Source organism: Corvus hawaiiensis, chromosome 1 (genome assembly GCF_020740725.1).
Source record: "Corvus hawaiiensis isolate bCorHaw1 chromosome 1, bCorHaw1.pri.cur, whole genome shotgun sequence".
Taxonomy (NCBI): Eukaryota; Metazoa; Chordata; class Aves; order Passeriformes; family Corvidae; genus Corvus; species Corvus hawaiiensis.
The window spans coordinates 53,068,779-53,092,641 of record NC_063213.1 but is presented as its reverse complement, the minus strand read 5'-3'; the positions used below and the strand labels follow the sequence as shown (position 1 = coordinate 53,092,641).

Sequence of the window (23,863 nt, the reverse complement as noted above, 5' to 3'; positions counted from 1 at the left end):
AACAATAAGTGAACTGCAGGACTTTAATTTTCTTTAATTTTGAAAGGTTTTCTAAATAATTTCTGCTTTTATTAAAAATAGAATCACAGAATGCTTGAGATTGTAAATGACCTCTAGAGCTCCTCTAGTCCCAGCCTGCTAAATCAAAACAAGTCAGATAGAGCATGTTACTCAGGACAGTGTCTGGTTGGGTTTTGAATATATCCAAGGATGGAGTCTCTGCAACCTCTGTGAACAGCTTGTTCTGTTGCTTGTTCCTCCTCAGAGTGAAAAAAAACCTATTCTTATATTTAACAATCTCCTGTCTTTCAGTTTTTCCCTGTTGCCTCTTGTCCTTTCATTGGGCACCACTTCGAAGTCTGACTCTCTTTCCTTTATTTATACACTGAGAAGATTCTCACTGAGCCTTCTCTTCTCCAGACTAAATAATCTCTGGCGTTAGCCTATTCTTGCATGACAGGTACTCACTCCAGCCAGTCATCTTCATAGTCCCGTTGCTGGACTTACTCTCATAACTCCATTATGTTTTTTGTACTGGGGAGCCCAGAATTGGATACAATGTTCTCGGTGTGGTTCCACCAGTGCTGAGTCAAAAGAAAAAGTGTATTTATTGTTCTTAAAAGTAAACCATGAAAACAAAAAATCTTCTACTGTATATAACAGGTAAAATTTAGTTTGTTGTAAAAGAAACATCTTTCTGTAGTCAATATAGCGAGTCATTAAGAACACTAATTAAGAACGAGAAAGTAATTATGCTTATGAAATACATGTCTTGGGAAAGTCATGTCAGTTGTAGTTTGTAGTTGTACAACATTACGGAGGATTATCAGTGCTAATGCTTGCAGTTTTCCACTGGAAGTTGTATCTTAGTGGGAGGTTCCACTATGTAAGTTCAGATAAGACATCCACAGTTCTGAATCCCTTCCTCTGCTCTCTCTGAAAAGTGCATTTTCAAATGCATTTCTAAATTCACTACATTAGAATATCACCCCAACAATAGCTTTCAGGGGTCACCTTTCAAATTGCATTAAAAGAGCTGTATCACCTAACTTGGCAGCAGACTGAGATACCTAAAAACTCACAAAACTCAACTGTGAAGGGGCTCTTTGCCAATTCTTCCAGCCCCAGAAAATAATAAATAATGTCATAGCTAAAACTCCACACTTAGCTACAAGGGAGTTACAACTGCGAGGAGGGAAGGTCTAGTGGTGCTGCACTAGAAGGGTAGGGTCCTTTGTGAGGGATGGAGAACATGAGGGCAGGAGGATTGCCTTTTAGTTATCCTTTGCATCCCTTGTGGTGGGTACTGGAGTCCCCCACAAAGTAGGGTAGTGGATGCAGTTTTTACACACACTACGAGTTAAGATTCCCACTCCCTTAATTCCAAGCAAAACTAGGAATACAGAAGCTGGCTTTCTGTGGAGTGATGGAAGATTACTAACAGCAAGGATTTTTCTTCTACAGATCCTAGTTCCTTGGAGACCTGATCTGAACAGTTTGTGCCATTGATTTCTAATATGCACCAAAAACTATTGTGGCCTCTTTTTTTCACACTGTAGGTAGTAGCTTATATCTCTGTATAGCATTTTGACAAGTATCTATGTGCACATGTGCCTGTATTTGGAGTAGTCAGTGTAAGTGCTAGCAAACATATTAGGCATGTCCTCTGTTCCTGTTCACTGTCATTTCATAGAACCATAGAATATCCTGAGTTAGAAGGGACTCACAAGGATCATCAAAGTCCTATTCCAGGTCTTGCACAGGATAGCCCCCAGAGTCACACCATGTGACTGAGAGTGTTGTCCAAATGCTTCTTGAATTCTGTAAGCCTTGGTTTTGTGACCACTTCCCTGGGAAGCCTGTTCCAGAGCCCAGCCAACCTCTGAGTGAAGAACCTTTTTTTAATACGCAGCCTAAACCCTGACACAGCTTCAGGCCATTCCCTTGGGTCCTGTCACTGGTCATCACAGAGAAGAGCTCAGTGCCTGCCCACCTCTTCCCCTCATGAGGAAGTTGTAACTGCAGTGAGGTCTCCCCTCCCACTCCTCTTCTCCAGGCTGAACACACCAAGTGACCTCAGCCGCTGCTCATACGGCTTCCCCTCAAGGCCCTTCACCATCCTTATTGCCCTCCTTTGGATTCTTTCTCACAACTTTATATCTTTCTCACAGTGTGGTTCTTCACTTAAAAAATCCACTACATCAGCTTGTAGTGGCCCAGTGTGATTTCTGGGGATCTCTTAACAGTGTACATTTTGCATCTTGTGAGAAAGAAAAACATAGATTGTGTTTACAGTATATAATAATTATTAGTTAAGCTGTTGGTCCTTCTTACTAATGAAAACTCAGGAGGTTTTAGCTTAAAAACTTTTATATTGAAAACTTTAAAAGACTTTTATTTTGAAACTTCATTTAATATTATATGTACTTAATTCTATTTAAATCTTATTGTCTCATTCCCATTATGAAAATACCTTAATATTTCATTCAAAACTAGTTTCACTGTTTGATGAGTTGTCTCAGTAAAATTGCCATGCTTCCTTCATTTTGTTTGCATTTAAATTTTGTATTAAACCGTATCTGAGTGGATAATTGATAGTGAGGATTGATAAAATTCTGAAATTAAGCAGCACAGTGTTTTCAGTATAGATTAATCCGTGTTACAAATTTTTGAAGTAGATTTCCTCTGACAGTTACATGAAGAAAAGTTTATGTGAAGCTGGTGGGTTTTATAAGTTAAAGTGATAAGGTTGAAAACATAACTTTTGTCACCATAAGCAAAATTTATCAGTTGACAATGAGCTTGATACATATGTTTAATGAGTTAGTTGAAGAAAAGGAAAAATATTTAATATTGCTGCAGTTGCCTGCAGTTACTTGAATATATTTATGTTTTCTGCCAGCCCCAGAATTATGAACATTTTTAGAGTGTTATGTGTTAATTTTAATTTTGCTATTTTGTGAGATATATGCACAATTTTCACTGTTCAAACAGGCAAAAGAATTCCTTCTGTCCTTGGCACCAGACCTTTGGGAAAAATAGTACTTCAGCTTCTGTTGGTCATTTTATTTGAGGCTTCCTGTGTCTTTGTCAACAAGGGAAAAAAAATCTGGAATTAATTAGAGAAGTCATTGGCGAATGACCTAAAAAGTGTTTGCTTTTTTTTCAGGAGCACTTTCTTATGAAAGTTTGGTTCTTCTTTTAGAACTTCATTTATTTCAAATTCATACTATGATTTTTGTTTCTGAATTAGGGAAATCTGACCACTCAATGTCATCAAGAATGATGTATTATTTGTATTCTATACAGTATTCTGTACAATGACTATGTTATGAAATACTGACTCATAGCAAAAGGAGAAATGGGGAAATGACCAAGCAAAATGTCTGTGACTGGAACTTAGCAAAGCTTACTCTCTGGAATTTTTTAACTAGCATTAATACAGATGAAAGTTTGCTATGCTGGGCAGTAGTAATAATTGTGGTACCAGACCCCATTTTCAGTTCCTTATTACTTGCAAAATTTTAATCACTTGGGCTCAGAATTCTTAATGTCTCTTGTGCATCTTTTAGGCTGGATGTTTTCAGGCAAAATTTTTAAGGTGAGATTTGAGCAAGTGTACTGTCTTGCCCAGATGTTCTTCACCCCATACCTTTAAGAAGAAAAGTGAATTGAAGTCTTTGATCAGTAAACTGAATTTTGGCAAAGATCTCCCTTTCCCAAGGACAGAGGAGAAATATAGTCATGTCAATTTGATGAAATCTGGGGAAAGGGAAGCCTTAAAGGATATTGTGAGAGAAGTAGTTTCCTCATAACTATTAGAGTCATGGTATGGCAGGTTTTAGATCTTTCGTCATTGTGCTTAGAGTGTGCTGTGGGCCATTTGAGTGTGCTTTTCCCTACAGTTGGAGTTGCTACAGAACTTGGAAGGAACAGAAATGTGGATTGAGAAGAAAGATGTTAAGGACAGTATCAATGACTGGTAATTTGAAGCCTCTTTGATCCAGATGCACGGTGGACAAGTGCTGCTCTAGATGAGAATAGTAAAATGGGGCAGTGAGTGTGGAGAGGTGTGTGACTCCTCTTCTTCTGGGTCATCTTTTGTCATTCATAAAGAGATGTGAGCAGGATGTGCAGAATTCAAGAATTCACAGCAATCACATTGTGTCGAGGACTAGCATTTTGCTAGGCTAAGCTTCAGTATGAATAACTCACCCAGTGCTGATGTCTGATGTATCTTTGCTGGTGGGGCAGTCTTTGGTAAGGTAGAGATGTTTTGCTGCTCCTTGGACCAGGCTGATCCTTATCTAGCTGAATTGGCTTCCTTGGATTCTCCAGTGTATTCTCAGATGGTTTAATTTTCATGGGTTTTTAGTTTTGTTTTTTTCCTCTTGAGTCGCTACTCTGTACCTTTTCATATCAACAGACATGAATTTTACTCATCTACCAGAGTTTAGCATTTGTACTATATACTTGTTTCCTCAGTAAAGCTAAGCCAAAAATCATGCAGATGTGCTGTATGAAACAGGGCCTTGATTTACAGACAGAGAGACGTTACAGTTGTGGTTGTCTGGTACAACCCAGTACACAGATCATGGTGGGACTAGGACTGGAGAAGGACCTGAGTTTGGATGGTAAATGTGAAGAAATAGGATTTAAATGGTGTGCAGACGCAGCTAAATCCGGTCTATTCAAGCTTCAGGAATTGAACAAAGTTGGACTGATTAGAGAAAGACACTGAAACAAGAAAACCCCGTGGATAATAGAGGAGGGGGGGATACTGAAACTGTTTAAAGAGCCGGGGAGGGGTAGTTGTGGATAGGAAGCCTATATGAAAAGGAAGTTTTCTATGGTCATGACAAGTCAGTGATGCTGACACAGGGAGTGGCTGACTGGAAAATGACCCCGTAGTAAGTTTTCAGCTACTTCATCGTTAGAGGTAGCAGAAGATACTTATTTATTATGATTGCAAAATTACAATTTTTTTTTACTGATTAATCAAAACATTTATAAAAGTAGCAAAGAAGTATTTATTAAGAAAGAAAAAAGTACAAATTGTAAGGTTAATGAAAAAAACTATGCTAAAGGATACTTAGCATTACTTATACAGTTACAGTTCCAATGTATTTGTTTTGCATACTTAGAAACTCTTTATTCTTAATGCAGAAAAATGTTGGTATATGACTTAACTAAATATATATAAATACAAATATATATTGATCAGCAACCCTTTATAAAAAAGGGGATTTTTTTCTGAAGTTCCATGTTTTATTCGATGTTTTCTTTGATGTTACGTGCTGTCGTTCATCTATCTTGACCTGTTAATTAAAAAATAGATGAAGTAGTCAAGTAATTTGGAATAGTTTCATTTTTCTCTGTTTTCCTCTATTCTCCAAAAATAAGTAGGGAAGGAGAGATTTCAGAAATCGGTTAATCACAGTCACAGATTCAAGCACTTTGCAGTATTCTGAAATCAAGTTCTTCAACTTGGTATCCATCATTTTTACGTTTTGTCTGCCTACCATTCTAATGGGTTGATAGATTAATATTCTGTGTTGTTTTCTTCTAGAGGGGAAAAAATAGTGAAAAGGAATATGGGGGAACAAGGGCATTTCAGAATGTCTATGACCACTAATAAGGCAAAAGGCTAAATCTACTCTGTAGTTCCAGTCATGCAGGATGATATACAATATTCTTCTAATTCCTATATTTCCCCCAAATTCAAGTTCTGAAGAGAGAAATTGATATAGATGTATGGTTTGAAATGCATTTAAGCCTGCTTTTAATTGCTTTGAAAAGTTGTTTCATTTCTGCCTGGGCTAAAGATCTGATGTATTGCAGGGAACCATTGTTACTGTGGAACCAATCTAAACAAAGTGCCCAACATGAAAGTAACAAAAGTCTAGGAAAATGGTAAAATTGAGTATCAGATGGAATAATTTGATTCACCTTACACCCAGGATGGTACAGGGTGAGACATCCCTTGTTCCTCCTACTAGTTTCATTTGGTTTACGTTTGTTTCATATAGATTTTACTGCCAAGATGTAATATAATGAGAATATGTATGTACAAATGAATTACTAGTTTCCTATCTACATAGGTAGTTTCATCTCTTGATTCAGTTGAAACAAACTTCATGCTTTATCTAGACTAGGTTATTGATGTACCTGCTGAAAGTAATCAAGAATACAGTTGTGTGGTAATGACATTGCAAAAAATCTGCATGATCTTTTACTTGAATTCCATTTTTGTCATGATGAAATAATTTTCATGAGGGTCCTTCTTAATATTTTTTGAGAAAAGTCTTAAATAAGCATGTTACAAGGGACATTGTGGTATTATTTCACTGAACTTTTTTAGTTCTTTTGGAAGGGATTTATTTAATATCTAGGACAGCGTTTCACAAATAAAACATCTTCGTAGTACACTGTTCCCAAACTTTTGGCGTGGTCTTAAATGCTATTAATGGATAGATTTTTATATATAATACAATTTATCTTTGTTATTGCTTTTAAGATTTATTTATTATGTCTGACTTTTATTTGCATGCATGCATTCAGCCGTGGTATAGATGAGCTGTGTTATAACAAATGTTGTTCTAAGTATATTGTCTAAATAGTCCTTGTCAGGAGTGCTGTACAATGCTTTTAGTATATAGCTTGATTATGATATAATACAAATGTATCAACTGTTTATAAATACTAGTTAACTTCTGGCTTATTTTGAAAAAAACTATCACTAAATTTTGCTTGCTTCAGGACTACTTTCAAAGAAAATCATAATTCCTTTTTGTGTATTTCAGAAATAGTCCATTTCCACTTAGAGACCTGTTATCTTTTTAGAAAGTTTTAATACCGAAGACTGAAAATTAACTATGGAATTATAATGGAATATATGAAATGTTTGCTTTGTAAGTTAAGCTTTTCTACTTCTGTCAATCAACTTGAGAAACCTTATGGCCATTAAAAAAAGAGTCCAGTGTTAAAAAGATTATTTTAAAATACAGGTGTTTGTATGAACTGTTCAAGTGAATGCATTGCATTTTCCCTACTTTTATTTTCTTACCCTTTATTTTGTTTGTAAATACATATGGGAAATTTTTCCGTCGTCCACTTTATGTGTAAAGTTTTTTTATTGTGGAGTTGTAAATATAAATGAATAATACTAGTTTTCTGTGAGTTTTTTTCTTTTTGTTTGGTTGGGTTTTTTGCTTTGTTTTAGTTTTGGTTGTTTGGGTTTTTTTTGATAGCTACCAAAATGCTTTAGATATGCTCCCACTTATAAAACTTACATGTATAACATTTTCTGGCTTTTATTTGGTGAAATGTTTATAGTGTCTAGGTTTCAGTAGAATATGAAATCACCTTGCAGTCTTAAGAAAAGAGCCTTTAATATGCCTAGTACCACTGAATTTTAAGACTGCATCAAGGGCACAATATTATACTATTCATGCACAACAAGACTGATTATAATCAGTCTCAGATACCTCTTAAATACACTATTGGCTTATGTACAGTCAGATACTGTCTATAAGAGGGCTGGGAGGGAAATTTCTTAACCCTTCTAACTGACAGAAATCCACTGCTGACCCAGGTACTGGGCATCACAGGATTTTTTTCAGCATGGTGGCTTCCCATCCTGACCACAGGAATTGGTAATGCTTTCTAATACTGGAAATGAAAGCTTTTAGAATATCAAGAACAAATTATCATAGCTTCTTACTTGTTTGTTCCCGTAGCACTGAGGCATAAGTACCCCTGAGCTCACTGCACAATTCCTTGTACGGAAAAGGCATCTGTGTCCCCTCTAAACCTCCTAAGCTTCAGGTTGTGGCTGTGAGCCTTGTGGTGAGAGTCCTCCCTCTCTCAATGGAGGAGAGTTTGGTTTTGCTGTCAGCCCCAAAATCAAAGAATCACAGAATATGCTGAGTTGGAAGGGACCCACAAGGATCATCGAGTCCAATCCCACCCTGCATGGGACCATCTCCAAGAATCACGCCATGGACCCGAGAGTATTGTCTACGCTTTATGAGCTCCGCCAGCCTTGGTGCTGTGACCACTTCCCTGGGGAGCCTATTCCAGTGCCCAGCCATCCTCTGGGTGAAAAATCTTTTTCTAATATCCAACCTAAACCTTCCCTGACACAACTTCAGGCCATTCCCTTGGATCCTGTCAATGGTCACCACAGAGAGGAGATCAGTATCTGCTCTTCCTCTTCCCCTCATGAGGAAGTTGTAATTGCAATGAGGTCTCAGTGCCCTCAGGCTCCTCTTCTCCAGGCTGAACAGACAAAGTGACCTCGGCCACTCCTCATACAAGCTTCCCCTCAAGGCCTTTCACCACCTTTGTTGCCCTCCTTTGGTCACTCTCTAATAGTTTCATGTCTTATATTGAGGCACCCAGAACTGCCCAGGACTCGAGGTGAGGCCATCCCAGTGCAGAGCAGAGTGGGTCAATCCCCTCCCTTGCCCAGCTGCTGATGCTGTTTCTGATGCACCAGTTCTCTTCTCCCTGGCTCCCTGGGGTACTTTTTTACTGGACAGCATCTAGAGCTCAAGGTATTGCCTTCTGCCCTTTGAGTCCAGTTGGCTTTCAACCCATTCATCCAGCCTTGTTCTTGATAAGGAAAATGCTGTACCAGACTGATTGAAAAGCCTTATGCTGGGCACCTTTTGGTGTGTTACAACCATTGCTCTTCCCCCATTCACAGAGCACATCATTTGTCATTTCAAATACGACCAACTCTTCTACCCTTATTAACTGCTCTCAGTTACTTTCATGTGTTTGACAATGGATCCCTCGATCTTTCCCTGTGCAGGGACAAGGCTGACCAAGTCAGCCCATGATTTCCTAGGTACTACTCACTATTGTTTTTTATTGTGCATGTCTCACCTCTTTAAGATGGGCTCATCTTAGCATTTTTCAGTTTTCAGTGTCCTGCCTTGACTGTAATGGTGTTTTTTAGATCTTACACAGGATCCTGACAGAGATAACAAACATCTCTTCTAGAAACTTTGAATAATTCCTGTGGACTGGAATATATCCAAATGGACTAGATCCTGACTTGCTGCTTTCCTGCTGTTGGCTGTCCTTCTCTTTCCCATGTCACTCTGGTAGGCATGGAAGTCTGAGGCCAAGTTTTCACCATGCATGCTGATGCATTGAGCTCAAACGCATCACGTACATAGCCCCTTCTGCTTTATTTCTCTGAGTTCTGAGTAAATTTTCTTTTAAAAATCATAGCCCTTTTGCTTGACAACCCTCCCTTTCATGGCAGCTTCCTGCAGGATTCTGCCTAGCAGTGCCTTTGACAAGTCAAGGTTTCCTCTTCTAAAGCCATGATACAGCTTTTTGTGGTCTTCCTTATCGAGAAGTAGTAAATTCTTTTGTAATTTTTAAACCATAGCAGTGGTAAGAGATTGTGCTTACACCTCACTTTGTTCTCTGGACTCAAGGTTCCAATAAGCCGTAAAGTGTCACTAGTGCCATTAATATTTTCAACCTAATTTATAAATAAAATTGGATCAGAATTGATTTCTTAATCATAGCAGCAGGTGCTTCACAGGTTTTGACCTGGACTGTGATATACAGCAGCTTGATGAAGAGGTTCCCTGTGATCCTATAGAGACTTCTGAATGGCTCACAGTAGAACTGTTACAGTTTTAAGGTTTCTGGGAGTGAGAGTTTTGAGAGGAAAAACCCTTATAAATATCTTGAAGAACAAGTTACTTTAAAAGGAGGAATAAAATGCCCATCTCGGAGTTCTGAATCTGTGTTTTAGACTTGTGCTTAGTAGAGCAGCAGAGTGAGAAACCGGAATTCCTGCTTTGACTTGTTTTGTAGTGCTTGTGGTAGTCATGCTTGGATTTTAACATATTGAAGTCGCACAGAATGTTCTAAATGCTTCACAGATATCAATAAACTATCAATAGCTGATGGCTAACTTAATGGGTTAGGCCTGTATTTTCACTGCAAGCAGTATGAAAACTGTGCAGTCCAGTGACTTTGCAACTCCGTTAGTCCCTGGTGTTGACTGTCGAGTATTGAAACTGAAACAGTGAAGTGAAATATAGATTTTCCTATCAGAATTCATCTATCTCCACTGATAAAGAAGCAGTCCAATACATTACTTCATCTACTTTTCTATAAAAATAAATAAAATAATTATAATAGCATCATATAATAATAACAACTTTAGACTTTATTTTATCTATTGAAATGGAAAAAAATATCCTTCACACCACTTTTTTTATTTTAAAAGACTATTCAGGTTTTTTATCTCAAATCAATATTATAATCTAATTTATTGTATTGTAGGGCTCTGCTAGTTAAAATATTGCTCACAGTATGCTCTACACATAATAGCAGTAACATGCAGGTTCTGTATTTTAAAAAGTTTAGATTTTTATTTCCAATAAAATGTTTGCTCTGTAAGATTAATGGTATGTTAATGTATTTGTACAGTACTTATGAAGGAGTACACAGTTCTCACATTAACAGAAACAATTACAGTGCGTGACAGTACTCATAATAAAAAGCTGTCTAATATATAAAATGTACATATTTTTATTGAGTTTATGCTTTTGAGTTAACTGATAGATGAAATCCTAATTACTTACCATTTTTGGAAGACATCATTTTACAGGGAAGATACTCTGTAACAATTACTGTCAACAGAACTGAAGCCCTGGGATCAGGCAGGCAAAGTGGTTGGTACTGAGGGTCAGTCATGTTTTCTCTGGAAGAGTTTTTGCAGGCTTGTCTGGTGTGCACGTTGCTTCAGAGTGACCTGACTGTTCCTGCTGGTATAGACACTTAAAAGCTCTTAAAACTTGGAAGTATATAGATTACACATAAAAAGTGAAATTGAGCAGAACTCATATCATCTCCTGTGATACAAAAAGTTGGGAAGGCAGTGAAGGAGTGGCAGTTGATCTTTAACTCCATTTTCATTGGTAACTAGATTATCATTTATGTCTAATTCAGCAAGTCACATGTTTTGTTGGTCAAGCATGTTTTGTGTGCGCAGACAGCGTAAGACTAAAGCTGGGTGAATGAAGGGCAACTTAGTTGACCTGTCAGCTACATATTGCTGGCAACATCTATTGCCACATCCAGTTTCCTTAGCATATAGTGATGATTACATTATTCATCAATACTCCTCTCAAGCTTTGTAACTCCCTGTATATGTGGGGGGTTTTCCCCCCCCCAGGTTTTATGCAGTTTAAAATAACCTTGAATTGTGAGGTTTCTAATGGTACACTTATTTTCTGTTAAAACTGTAGAAAACCATACTTGTATAGGAAGATACGATTTCATATATACCATAACCATTTATTAAGTATTATGCCTGTTGCATACCAAGCAGGGTCTTTTTCTTTTGAATTTAAGTACTCAACTGAAAAGAGTCTAATACAGTGTAGATTATGTGATATTGTGCAGTTGGGATTGAGAATTATTTTGTACTGCCATATGCCCTTGTGTTATACAAACCCTAACTCATTATTTTCAGTTCATAATAATAATGATGATAAACATAATGCTTTATGATCTGTTTTTCTACTTACATATGCTAGCAGTCACAAGACTCAATTGAATTCATGGGCTGGTATTCAGTTGAATGTATTTTTCTTTTTCAGTGAGTACAGAGATTGAACTTGAAAATGGGCTCCTCATGCTCATTTAAAATAATAGCAGGAGGAAGGAAGAGTTTCTCTTTAAGTGAGAAGGGGTAGTCACTCCTTGCAGTTAAGCACTGAATCAGATAGAGACAGCTGCAGAGGCAAGATACGCATTGCAAAAAACAGATCAATTGGAGTCAGTCCCATCCAAATGAAATTACATCACTCAATAACCTTCCTTTTAAGCCATTGAAATCTTCTGGCCCAAATTTCTCTTGTCAAGTCACTGAGTTTAGCCAATGATTAAAGTATCTTGAAATTGCTTCGATAACATCAGGGACCTTGTTGTGACAAGGTCTGTAAATGCAGTCATTTAAAAGAGAAAACTGGGTTTCATGTAGAGTATTGAGTGTATTGACTGGATATTTTTTTCATGGGTTCTCAGAAGCTTGTATTCACAAAGACAGTACAGCATGAAGGAAAATTACATATCCTCTACAAAAGATTAAATAAAATGTTGGTTTCATATAAGTGAAATGTTTTCATTCAGTAATGAAAGTGTAATTTTCCTTTGAAGTAGTTCAAAAATGTGTTATTGTTTTGAAGTGGGCATAGAAGTACTTGGAGAACAGAATTCCGTAAATCAAGACAGTCAACATGTTTATGCAGTGACCAGTTCTGTCATTATTTATGCTCCCGTGTGACAGTTATTAAAATAAAGCAGAGCTCTTCTATTCTAGTGGTACCTCAGATGCCGTGATCTTTTGTCCTGCAGATAACTTTTGTACAGGCTAATCAGTCTTTATATTAGCAGATATAAATCTGTAACCTTTCAGGAAGCATTTGCTAATATTTATAACGATCAATACTGAGAAAATTGAAGTAATTAGCAATGCGTAGGAGACACATTGCTCATCATTGTTTTGTGGGTCTGGTTTGGTTTTTTTTTCCCCCTCTGAAGTGCTCAGTAACTCTCATCCACTTAATAGAGCTGTTGGGTACAGATTAATTTCTGAGATGAGGTGTACCTTGAGCAGCCTGACTTTTAAAAATGCATATTACTTGTAATCTTTACCTCATTAAAATTATTTGTAAATACCCCAAATTCCTCTTTAGGTTTAACAGACTTAACCTGGTGGGAGAATCCTAATTTTTCAGAGTTGGTAAGGTACGCTGAAGCAGCTTCTTGCCTTCAGACCCTTGAAGATAAACTGATTTTACATTGTGGTTGCAAATATATTTTTACTTGTGCCCAGTTAGCAGCCAGAAACATTGCTCTTACAACAGGTATTTAACCTAATGAAGCCAGGGATTAAAATGGCTAGAAAAGAACCCGGATCAAAACTGCTGAGATAAGCATTATGTTTGTCTGCAGTGTGCACTTTTCAGTGCCTGTTACACAAATGAAAAGTAGAAAGCATTGAAATAATTTGTGGGGTTTCTTGTCCTACAAAGTCTTTTGAAAAAGAAATCTGCACATACTTTTAGACACCTGCCTTCTACATAATATTTACTTAAGGGAGAAAGCAGATGACAGCCATGTGTGATTAGGGAGGGGAGTGAGAGAGGTTGGTGTGTTTCTCCCTCTTTGTACCAAAATTTGAAGGAGAGTGCTTTTGTAATTACTTCTGTCCTGGATTAAGGAGAGCTGGGAGAGAGCAACTCTTCTAAAGGGCCAAATACGCAATTGAGAACCTTCCTGTTGGAAGCATCTGTTACAGCATTATCTGTGATGCTTTTTTCTATCTTCATATTTGTTGCATCTCCTGGTAAGAGAGGAAGGTTCAGTTTTGCTCACTGTTCTTATTTCAGATTTTTGTACTCATTACATCCTTTTCCTAAGTGAGGCTGAAAATACAAGTTCAGCTGTTGCAGACAACTGGGTACTTCAGTCAGTAGAAATTTGAATGGATGTACGGAATGGGAGCAGTTCTTTGGTTGAGGAAGGGTTGGCAAATGGTATGTAGGGATGGAAGAAGAGCAAAAGGAGAGACTAGAACAGGAGAAATGTCATCAGTGTGGGAGGTCTCAGGACAATAGTCAGTTATCAGATGAGTTTGCTATTGTATTACAATAATACAATAACTACAATAATTGCACGCTATTGTATTTATACATTCATATTCCTTTGTCTTTTACCAATCTTTTACTTGCTAGAACTGTGTTTAAACAAAGTCAGTAGTGATTCCTTAATTTGTATTATTTCAAACATGAGAGGGGTGAAGATAACTGTAGAACATGTAAAATAAATGATGTCAAGGTAAATTTTTAATAGAGCAGAAACGGAAAAATTGTCCAACCATTTAAAAAATAATTTCACTTTATTAAATGAGTAAATATTATAATATCCTTTAAAATTCTTTGACACGTTGTTACCAATAAAAATGTAATACAAAGAAATATTATAGGAATAACTAGTGCAGGTATAGGTTACCTACACTTCCTACTGGATGTCTGCGTTCTTACAGCCTTACCTAAAGTACTACAAAATATTAGGATCTCAGTAGTTACAAGCTTCCTCTGAGAACCTTGCTTGTACTTAATTATTTTATTTGTGAGCTTATTAAACTTTAACTGATTATTTTATTGGTTCAGCTGTGAAGTTGGTTTCATATATAAAAAAATTTACATAGATAAAATTTTTATATAAAAATAATTTATAAATAGAAATTTATATATAAGTACACACATGTATGTGTGTGTATACACATGTTCACATACTCATTTACTTATTTTGAGAAACCAAAATAAAACCCCTTGTATTTAAAGTATAGATTGCTGTATTCCTGCCCAAACCTTACTAGCCCAGATGGGACAGCCTGTCACATTCTGATGACCTGACTCAAATGGTACAGTTGCAGCTACTGACATTGCTGCTGAGAAGGTAGAGGTGGCACAGAGACCTTCAGTTTATCTTGAATTGTTTCTGATGCTACCCTTCAAGTTTCTGCATTTCACTGTGCACCCATGTCAACCTCACCCACTGAGGCTGTCAGAACAAAACTAGTTGCACTCAGTGAAGGATGAGGATTGTAATAAGATGACTATGAAGAATATTTCTATTTTACAGCTAAGCTTTTCTTCAGTTTTCGTAAGAAGTTCAAAGTTGCACTGTAGAATTGCAGTTCAGGACACCCAATTTAAAATCGTAATTGTGTCTCAAGTAAGAGATGAAGAGAGAATTGGGAGTGGATTTACATGTGGTACTTCTTGTTGTCCCTCTAATTCTTAGACTCAAAATCCTTATAATCAAACTAAAATTTGGTTGCAAAGAATTTTTGTTTAAAAATGTGGCAACAAGATGGCTCCTGTTCATCAGACTGTTATATTTCATCAAAGTATGACAGCAGTTTCTTTTTTATTTAAAATCCACCAGATGTGGTGATGGAGACTTTATATCGGTCTTTCTTTCAAAATGTATCTGCTCAGCTTAAAGACAACATTGATGCTTTCCTGCTTAAAATCTCACAATGCTATAAGATACATTAATTTGCTGTTTGGCAAGTAGTTTAAGGAGTTTAAATGTAGAGAATCAGCACTTTAAAATTGTATTGATTTTTAAAAAAGCATTCTTTAAAAGTATGTATGTCATGAGTGTCAAAAGACAGGAAGTACAAGTAGGAAAAGAAAAAGCTTTGAAGACTTTGGAATTATTGGCTCAAAGACATTTTTTCAGAAGTGACTAAAGCTTTTTATGTACTGAATTATTACAATGTCTTTTGAAAGAAACCCTTCCTTACTTAGTCTTTCCTAAATCCTAAGACTTGTTTTCTTGCAAATGCTATTCTATAAAACAAGCATTTTTTAAGGTTATAACATAGTACCCATGTAATTTGTGCTTGTAGTCAATCCCATAGCTGCATTTCTGTGGGTTTCAAATCTGAGTAAAAATGCTAGTTTCACTATCAAGCCTACTTGTATTAAATTGTTGCTCTTATGATTAAAAAAAAAAAAAAGAAAATTTCCTTCTCTGTCTTGTGGTGGACTGCCTTTGTTCTTTGAGCTGTATTGAGAAAAAGTTACAAGGATGCTATAGTTAACTCAGTTTAATGTTTTGACACTTAGAGACTCTTGAAATTTGGTGTGGGTGTCTAAGTATTTGGATCTGAGCATACACATTGCTTAAATTTAGTGTGATGTTAAAATGTTTCATAAGACAGAGGAGAGCTGCTATGATCTTTCAATGTTAATATTTTTTTCTTATCACTTTACTGTGTAGATACCCTTCATGAGACACAACTCTGCCACAACTCATCCTCGGAGGCAATCGTGGAAACCTTTTATAATAGGATTTTTAAATGTGGATAAAGCTCTCAATAGAATACCTAAAGTAAAGGAGAACAGCTACCTTGTCTCAACTATAAGCTTATTATGAAAAAACACTGAGTTTGCTTGTCAGGCTTGGATAGAATGTAATTGATTGGTTTGTTATTTGGACTGACAAGGTAGTTAATTTGCCTGCATTTTTTTGCACTAATCAGGAACATTTTGTATGTGCATCATTGAAAAATCCCGGATAAATGTCTTGTCAGGATTGTCCTATTAAGTAATGTCTCTTTCCCCTATGCTTCGTTGGCAAATGATGTTATACGATGCTTGGATTCACTGAAGAGTGACAGAAGCCTGTGGGACTTAAATATTGTGTGTTCCTCTATGGTGATACTGAAAGAAATAAGCAATGGTTTGCCATCTGCCTGCCACTCTTCTTATATACAGTTTAATAAGAACATTTCTATATAGAACACTGTGTTGTACATAGACCTTACTGTAAAAAGGATTGTTTCGTAAAAAAAATAAATGTTCAGTGATAATGAGACCTGTAAAACACTTGAGACTTACTATTCTGAAGGAATAGATTTGCCATGGAAAAATTGATTTTATGCTTATTAGTATGAACAAATTGTTTCTGACTCCAGACACTCGAGTGAACAGAACTACACCTATACTTCTTTCTGAATTTTTTTTTTTTAAATAAGAAAAAATTGAGTATATGCAGACATTTGTTTTATTTGGTTTATTTCTCTGGCAGTATTCAGGACAAGCTTATCTCCTCCCAATGCAAACACGAAATTGTTTTGTAAGTTGGGGAAGGAATGAAGAACTGATCACACAGCGTGACAGCTGAGATCTTCGTCTCCGTCCGTATATATCCTGGTAGATGCACACATAGTATTTTGATCTTCAAATGGTACAGATACAGTTCTTAAATCTACAGTATCAGAGTGTTGACATCTTCATCGTTTTCATCTTGAACTTGCTCGGAAAAATTCTGCTCAAATGCAATCACACTTGTAACTTTATGATCTATAATCTTTGAATTTTTTGAGATATGGTGGGTTTTGTCATCTATCAAGGCACGTTTCCATTTGAAAGTATTTTTTAAACTTAAGAAAGAAATTAAATGCTGTAATAAGTAATAGGAGAATATACAAATTTATGTATACTTATCTACGAGTCATATCTTACTAGGGCATTTCATGTTTGAATATTATATTAAATAAAATTAACCTGATGTCTAACACGTCGTTTTATTTTAAAAAGGGGGTGGGAGAATCTCAGAGTTAAGATTTTTGTTGGAACTATTAGAAATGCTTTTCATTCTGTATCGGCAAGGAACACAAAGACACCTTAAAAATAAAGAAATTTGCACTAGGAAGTAGATGCTAATGCAGGAATTTGATCTTTAAGGATCAATGAATCCTTTTTAGGAAGAAAGGACCCAAGTTTATTGACCACTTGTGCAGTATTCTGAAAGTAAAAAGTTGTGTCCAAGTGCTGTGTGAGCAAGGGGAAAAAGAAATGTTTGCCCATACATCATGCTGAGTTTAGGAAAAAAAAGAAAAAGTAAAGTTTGCTGTGATTTATGATCATTTATTAAACTAAAGCGGTCTAGATATTGTGGATAGGAGAGAATGATAAATGTAGCTTATCTTGGCTTTAGTAGGTCTTTCAAAATACTTCTGTGTGTGACATTCCTTTAAGTTAGAGATTTTGTTAATTATTACTGTCATGCTAAACCATGACAAGCTGCAATAAAATATGTAGCTGATTAGGAAAGTAAGCCAGCTACCATGGACTCGCTGTCCAGTGATATTCAGCTCACTGGGTTCCACTCAAGCTCTCCTGGTTTCAGTATTATGATATTTTTGTTAATTTTTGCTTTAGTGTATTAGATACTGAAGTAGAGCTTTGGTTACCATTGCAGGTGATGACAGTAGGATGTGAGGGACTACAGTGTTAAAATTAAAAAAGAAATTTTAAGAAAGCCTTCAGAAAAAGCGTGCAGTGCAGGAAGGAAAAGGCAAATCACTGTTGACTGTGTGATTATGATATCAAGAGTAACTTCAAAAAAAAAGAAAGGGTGGGGGACTCTGGATCATAGATCACAGAACGTGGGTCAAACTTATCAAACCTGACACATACAAAGAGAGGTGTTACATTTAACGCATTGGAGTACTCCTCCTGAATATTCAGAAGACCAGTATCTCACCCTTTGCAAAGTCTCAGCTAATGCATCCTGTCCACTTTGGTAAACAGAGAAGGTCCAGTGCAAACTGAATTGGATGATAAGAAGACCACAGGAGACATTAATTGAAACAGCTTAAAATAGTAATATTTCTTCAATTTAGTGAAGGTGGAAAATCTGCAAAAAGCCTAAATTAATATAAAGATGATAAAGACAGAAGTTGATACAAAGAAGGAAAAAAAAATTCTTCAAAGCTGGTCAGACCAAAAAAAGCAACATTGTATCAAGGTGATTTAGCCAATAGAAAGTTTTTTTCTAATAACAAGAATACTTGCACTAGAGATGTTTGTTAGGGAAGTTCAGTAATCTCTGCTATTGGAGGATTTTAAGGACAGACTAATTTGTGTTAAATACTGTTACAAGTATTGTTGATATTTTCCTGGGCATGCTTGAAGTCCTGAGATGAATTCCTGCTGTATTTTCTATGTTTTTCCCCAGTACAGCTTCCTTGTAGAATTTCGTTCTCTCTCTGTCTCTTCCTCTCTTTCTCTCTCTCCCCCCATATCATTATGTTGAAAGCCAGATGCTAACACTTGACGTTTCACCTTTTGAAAGATGTTTGAAGGGAATATTCAAAACTATAATGGACTTCTCTAGTAGTTCATAAGCAGTACACCATTCAGTAGAGTTAATAGTCTGAACACCTGAGAGTGGCACTATAGATGCAATCATGTATTACAACTAGAATGTACTCCAGAAAAACAAATGCAGCATTTGGTGATAGTTTACTAAATTTTACACTTTTCAATTTGTCAGAGGACTTTTTCAGTGTCTGTAATTGGTGTTTGATTGCCTTCATGCATGTCGTAGAGTCATCATCTTCACAGAAATTCTTAGTTTAAACATTAAAATGCTGTAGATAGAAGCTCTGGACTGTTGCTGTGTATTAACAAAAGCAACCACATCTGAAATAGTGTTCTTATCATTATATTTCACTTGTATATGTGGGCCATTAATGAATTTTGCAAACTAATTTAACAAAGCCATGTGTTGTATAGTTTGGCAGTCCTGTGAGAGAGAAAAGTGAACACTTCTTGCTGAAAGAAAGCTGTTCACATACAGGTATAGTAAATAAAGTTTCTTCTCAGCATTCTTAGAATTCATTTTGTACACACAAACTTAATTTTCTTAAAGCAAATGATGTGTAGTTCAGAAAAAATCCAGATTACATAGGAGTGACATATAACGATAGCCCTTTCAAATTCTTCTTTACCCATGAATAATCAGTGTTAGGTTTTTGGATATGAGGGGGTGTTTGATTTAGTATTAACATCATGAGTTAAATCAGTTAGGCAGCACTTTTGGGTTTAACGTAATAAATTTAGCTACACAGATGTCTGCCAGATTAATGCTTTTTTTTTTTCCCACAGTTTTGTGATATAATTGATAGACGCTATTTGTTTTTATTAATGCCCTTGAGATTGGACAGAAATTTAAGTAAACCGGAGATTAGACAGTTTCTCATATCCAAAAGCACATAGGTACCTTATAATGAAACTACTGTTAGTTGATGATCAGTAAGCTCATCATGCTCTGTCAGGCTGTGTGTCCATCTTGCCCATACACTGTCTTCATCAGTAGTAGGTAAAAATAAAAACCAGAATGCAATAATCATCCCTCATCTGGTAACTCTCACCTTTCAACAGTAGCCATGCCCTCTCTTTTCCAGGCATAACAGAAGAGAGTGATAATCTACTCTGTCATCTACCATTATAAACTATGTAAATGAGAGACCTCCTTTTGTGTACTTGCATTGTACCTGATAAAATAGAAATTAGAATGTGACTTTTAATTACTTAGTGTAATACCATAGCATTATCCTTCCCAGAAAGAGTATTTCATTTACCTAAATCAAAATTATGAGAATATTACAATCCAGAAAGATGTAGGTTGGAGAAGTCTCTGAAGGACATCAGTTCCAGCCACCCACTCGACACAGGACTGACTGCAAAGTTAGCTCTAACTTGGAAATTAGGTGAAGTTCCTTAAAGTTTTATGTGGTTGAACTTTTAGCATCTGTGAAGGTAGAGAGCTGTTCAGGATAACAAGTACCTGTGTGTGAAGAGGCTGTATAGTTGGGCTATATCCTGGTTTATAATCAACAATTTATGCATATGCAGTCTCATAAGAATTTTAGTGTTGAAATGTTGTCATACTCCTGGTGGTAAAGTCACCTAAAGCTTGACTGGCCTATGTGAATAGACTTCTTAAAACTGTTCTGTAGAACAAGGAACTGCAAGATGACCATCCATTTTTAATTGTTACACCACTTATAGGCAAAGGCAAAAGTGTAGCAATCAGGAAGAAGAGAACTAGCTTCTTTCATTTTATACTTAAATAGAGTTTTATTATTTTGACAATTTTTTGCCTAAAAACAAAGGAGTTGATAAGAATCTAGATCTTCTATTTCAGAGTCTAAATATAGTACAGCATCACTTCTGGTTTGTGTTTGACCTGTGACATATCACAGCAAAATGAAAGTAGTTTGTTTTGGAATTAATGGGCCTGAATTGAAGAGTTTTGGTGTAGAATGGTAGGGTAAGATATTAAGTCATACCGTTGCTTATTTTCACTTTGTTTCAAGAAATGTCAGAAGCAAAAGATGAGTGTTATCCACATATTCTGTAATGAAAACATGCTACAGTTTTGGGCTCCTCCCTCAGTAACTAGAATAAATCTAATTCTTGGACAGCATTAATAATAGTGCACTAAATAGATGACTATACATTTATTTCACCATTAGCTCTTGAATTTTACTGTTTAAATAAGGGCACAGGAAAGTACCTTCTTTGATGTGACACGTAAGAGTTGCTGCTGCAACCCGCTCCATATTATTCATTCCTGTCATCCAGAATTTATCACTCCTGTGGTCTGGTTGCAGTAAGGTATCCCAGGAGCACTCCTCAGCTGCTCCAGGCTGAAGTCAGTCATTTTGGTTCTACAGTTTGAATTCACTTGAGCTGCATTGATTTATTCTGGGTTTTTGAGAATGCTTATGTGCTTCTTTCTATTGGGTATATCATACAGCTGCTAGTAAGAATCTAAGTGTTGACAGTGACTTACATGGTCATGGCTGTTTTTAAGTTGCTCATCTGAAATTGAGAACGGGCTGCAATTTAAAATGAACCCCCAAGCACGTCTCCGTCTGTTCACAGTTTTGGAGTGACTCAGCACTTGGACACTGAGGGATTAAAGGGGAGAGAGATCCGTGCCTGAGAAGAACCTATGTTCTTCTTCAGGTGCTAAGAGCATTTAGTCAGAAATGGGGTCCAAAACAAGCCAGCAAGGGATGATGCTTATCAGTAGTTAAATCTGCGCAGGTGCTGGAGTAGCCATTGTGTTGCATCTTCCCAGCAAGTGGGTGCATGTACACACACCCATCTCACTGCATTTCCCTTAGAGTTTAAAAATTCTGGGTTGGCTTACTTCTAATTTTTTTCTAACTAAGTTTGTCAGAGTAAGGATTATGTCACAAATTCTCTACTTTCAATGGTGATGATATGTATCAATGTTTTATATGATACGTATCAATATTTTTTTTCCGTTAAAGTAAATCTTCCCAAGCTCTTGTGATGAATCGAGAGTAGTATATCTATTTTGCAATTTTGTATTTGGTTCACCACGGTACCTTTTGGCATGACACTGCAGGCAGTGTGCAATGATGCGTACATAAGTGAGATTTTCTGTAGTCTCTGAAGCATATTTGGAAAGTTGTATTTAAAGATTAGCTTATTAATGTTGTGTTTCAGGGACATGTAGGTAATTACTTTTACAGCTATAGATGGGTGATGCTGTCTCGTGAATGCAAAATAGGTTTCTTCGCTCTGGCTGAATCAGCTCCTCGTGGTTTCCGATGATATTAACCAGTGGCTTACAAATGTGCCAGTGACGGGTGGGTTTTGCATTCACTGCTCCTCTGTAAAAGCACAGGTCTTTTTCCCCAGTGCTTGCAGGAGGACTTCTGCAGGCCAACTGATAAGACTCCCTCCTGTGCACATAGATGCAATGTAATGAAATTGGATGTGTGTGCTGAGCTTTGTAAATAAAATGAGATTGACCCCAGCCATTATCTCATTTATCTCATTTACATTGTAAAATCAGTATCTACACTATTGATTAGTGGATAATTAGTTAATTATGAACACGAAAATGCAGTTATGTAGAGCTTGAGGACAGCCAGCTGTACTGCTAAAAAAACTAATAAAAACAATCCAAGGGCAAGAGCAGATGGAGATCTCTTTTAAAGAACAAAGCAAACATATTTCAGGTATGGAAATGCCTAATCAAGCTTTCTTGCTGTGAAGATGTAGCTGACCCGCTTTCTATATTTCTGTAAGTAAAACATGTTTGTTTGGGATTTTTAAAAACTTTTTTATCATAACTATGTCAGAATTCGCCTTTCTTCTTCACACTCCATTTTCTCTGTATTTAGTGGGCATATATCTATCCTCATTAATTGCTGGAATGAGGAACACAGTGATTTTTAATTTTGATGCATAAAGTAATTTCAGGCTTGTTGCAACATTGTTAGCAATTACCTGTCAGTTAGAGGTAATTTAGGAGGTTAGGTTAGCTTGTCTTCGTGTGGAGCTCTGCTTTTATTTCCACCAAGTTTTCAGTACAGCAGCTAACCAGGCCACTGAAGAGGGCCCACCACTTAATTGCATTTGTAAGTCCTGTGCTTCACCACAAAAGTAGTTATCCATAAATAGCAGCAAGATAAAATATTGGCTAGTTTAAGGACTGTTTTGAACATTTGACCTTGAATGCACAAGGGTAAAAATTTCAACAACCTGTAATATGGAGGAAGTGGCTTCTTTCCCTTTCCCCCCCTCCCCATCCCAACAGTTTTGTTTGTCTTATTAGGCCATCTTCAGGATGGAAGTGGATAATACTTGTAAATGATGGTGCCATGTGACTCCTGTGCTCAGTGAATGTTTGGACTGTGACTGATCCGTGAGTGCATTTACCGACAGGCTGCCAGACTGTCAGCGTGACATCTTTTGTGACCCAACAATTTCATTCTGTATAACTAAGTCGAAAGTACTCTGTATTTTGTGTCGCTTTCTTATTTTCTGAATGTGACAGTGGGATTTTTATCATTTTTATGTTGCTAGACAAAAGAACACAACTAATAGTATACACTTGAGGGATTAATCTTGTTTTATTAGTGCCATTTTAACTTAGGTGTAAGGTTTTCTTTTGGAATTAAGAATTAAGAATCCCAATTTTTTTTTTCTGCACTGTGATGTGTGTAAGCTTCACATTTTGTCCCCAGTCAGTCTCAGCAGACAATGATTGCCAGACAGCTAGAGCATCATCTTTAACCAAGGTACAGTGTGTATTCATCCATTTTTTCAGCATCATTCTCTGGGTACTTCAGAATTGGGGAATTTCTGTTTTCTGATACAGAATTCATATTCCAATAAAAAGCAGTAGGAAGCAAGCATTTAAAAATATTTGGTATAGTTACATTTTATCACCATGCAGCTTATTATGTTTTGATATATGAAAATACTCATTTGCATTTCCTCAGCTGTGCAGATGAGGATAGAAGCTATTAGTATCTGAAAACTTTCATGCAGATGTTTTTAACTCATTCTAGCAAAATGCAGTTTTTCTTCTACGAAACTAAACACTCTGAAGTGATCAAAACTAATGACAATAAATATTAAAAACATCGAGCTTTAGAATGGTGCCTTGAGGTCCATATTTA

At 36.5% G+C, this 23,863-nt stretch overlaps 1 protein-coding gene across 4 annotated transcripts in view; it reads left to right on the top strand.

The window, feature by feature from the left end:
* Positions 1-23,863, top strand: part of PHF14 (PHD finger protein 14) — a 164,097-nt gene that overhangs the window by 83,913 nt on the left and 56,321 nt on the right. Inside the window, exon 17 of one of the 4 annotated variants that reach the window (XM_048304714.1) lies at positions 15,841-17,140. The exons of the other annotated variants lie outside the window; for them this stretch is intronic. Within the exon in view, the coding sequence (XP_048160671.1) occupies positions 15,841-15,853 (13 nt within the window). The 3' untranslated portion in view covers positions 15,854-17,140. Of the gene's footprint in view, positions 1-15,840; positions 17,141-23,863 lie in introns of those variants that run through there. 4 annotated transcript variants of the gene reach the window in all.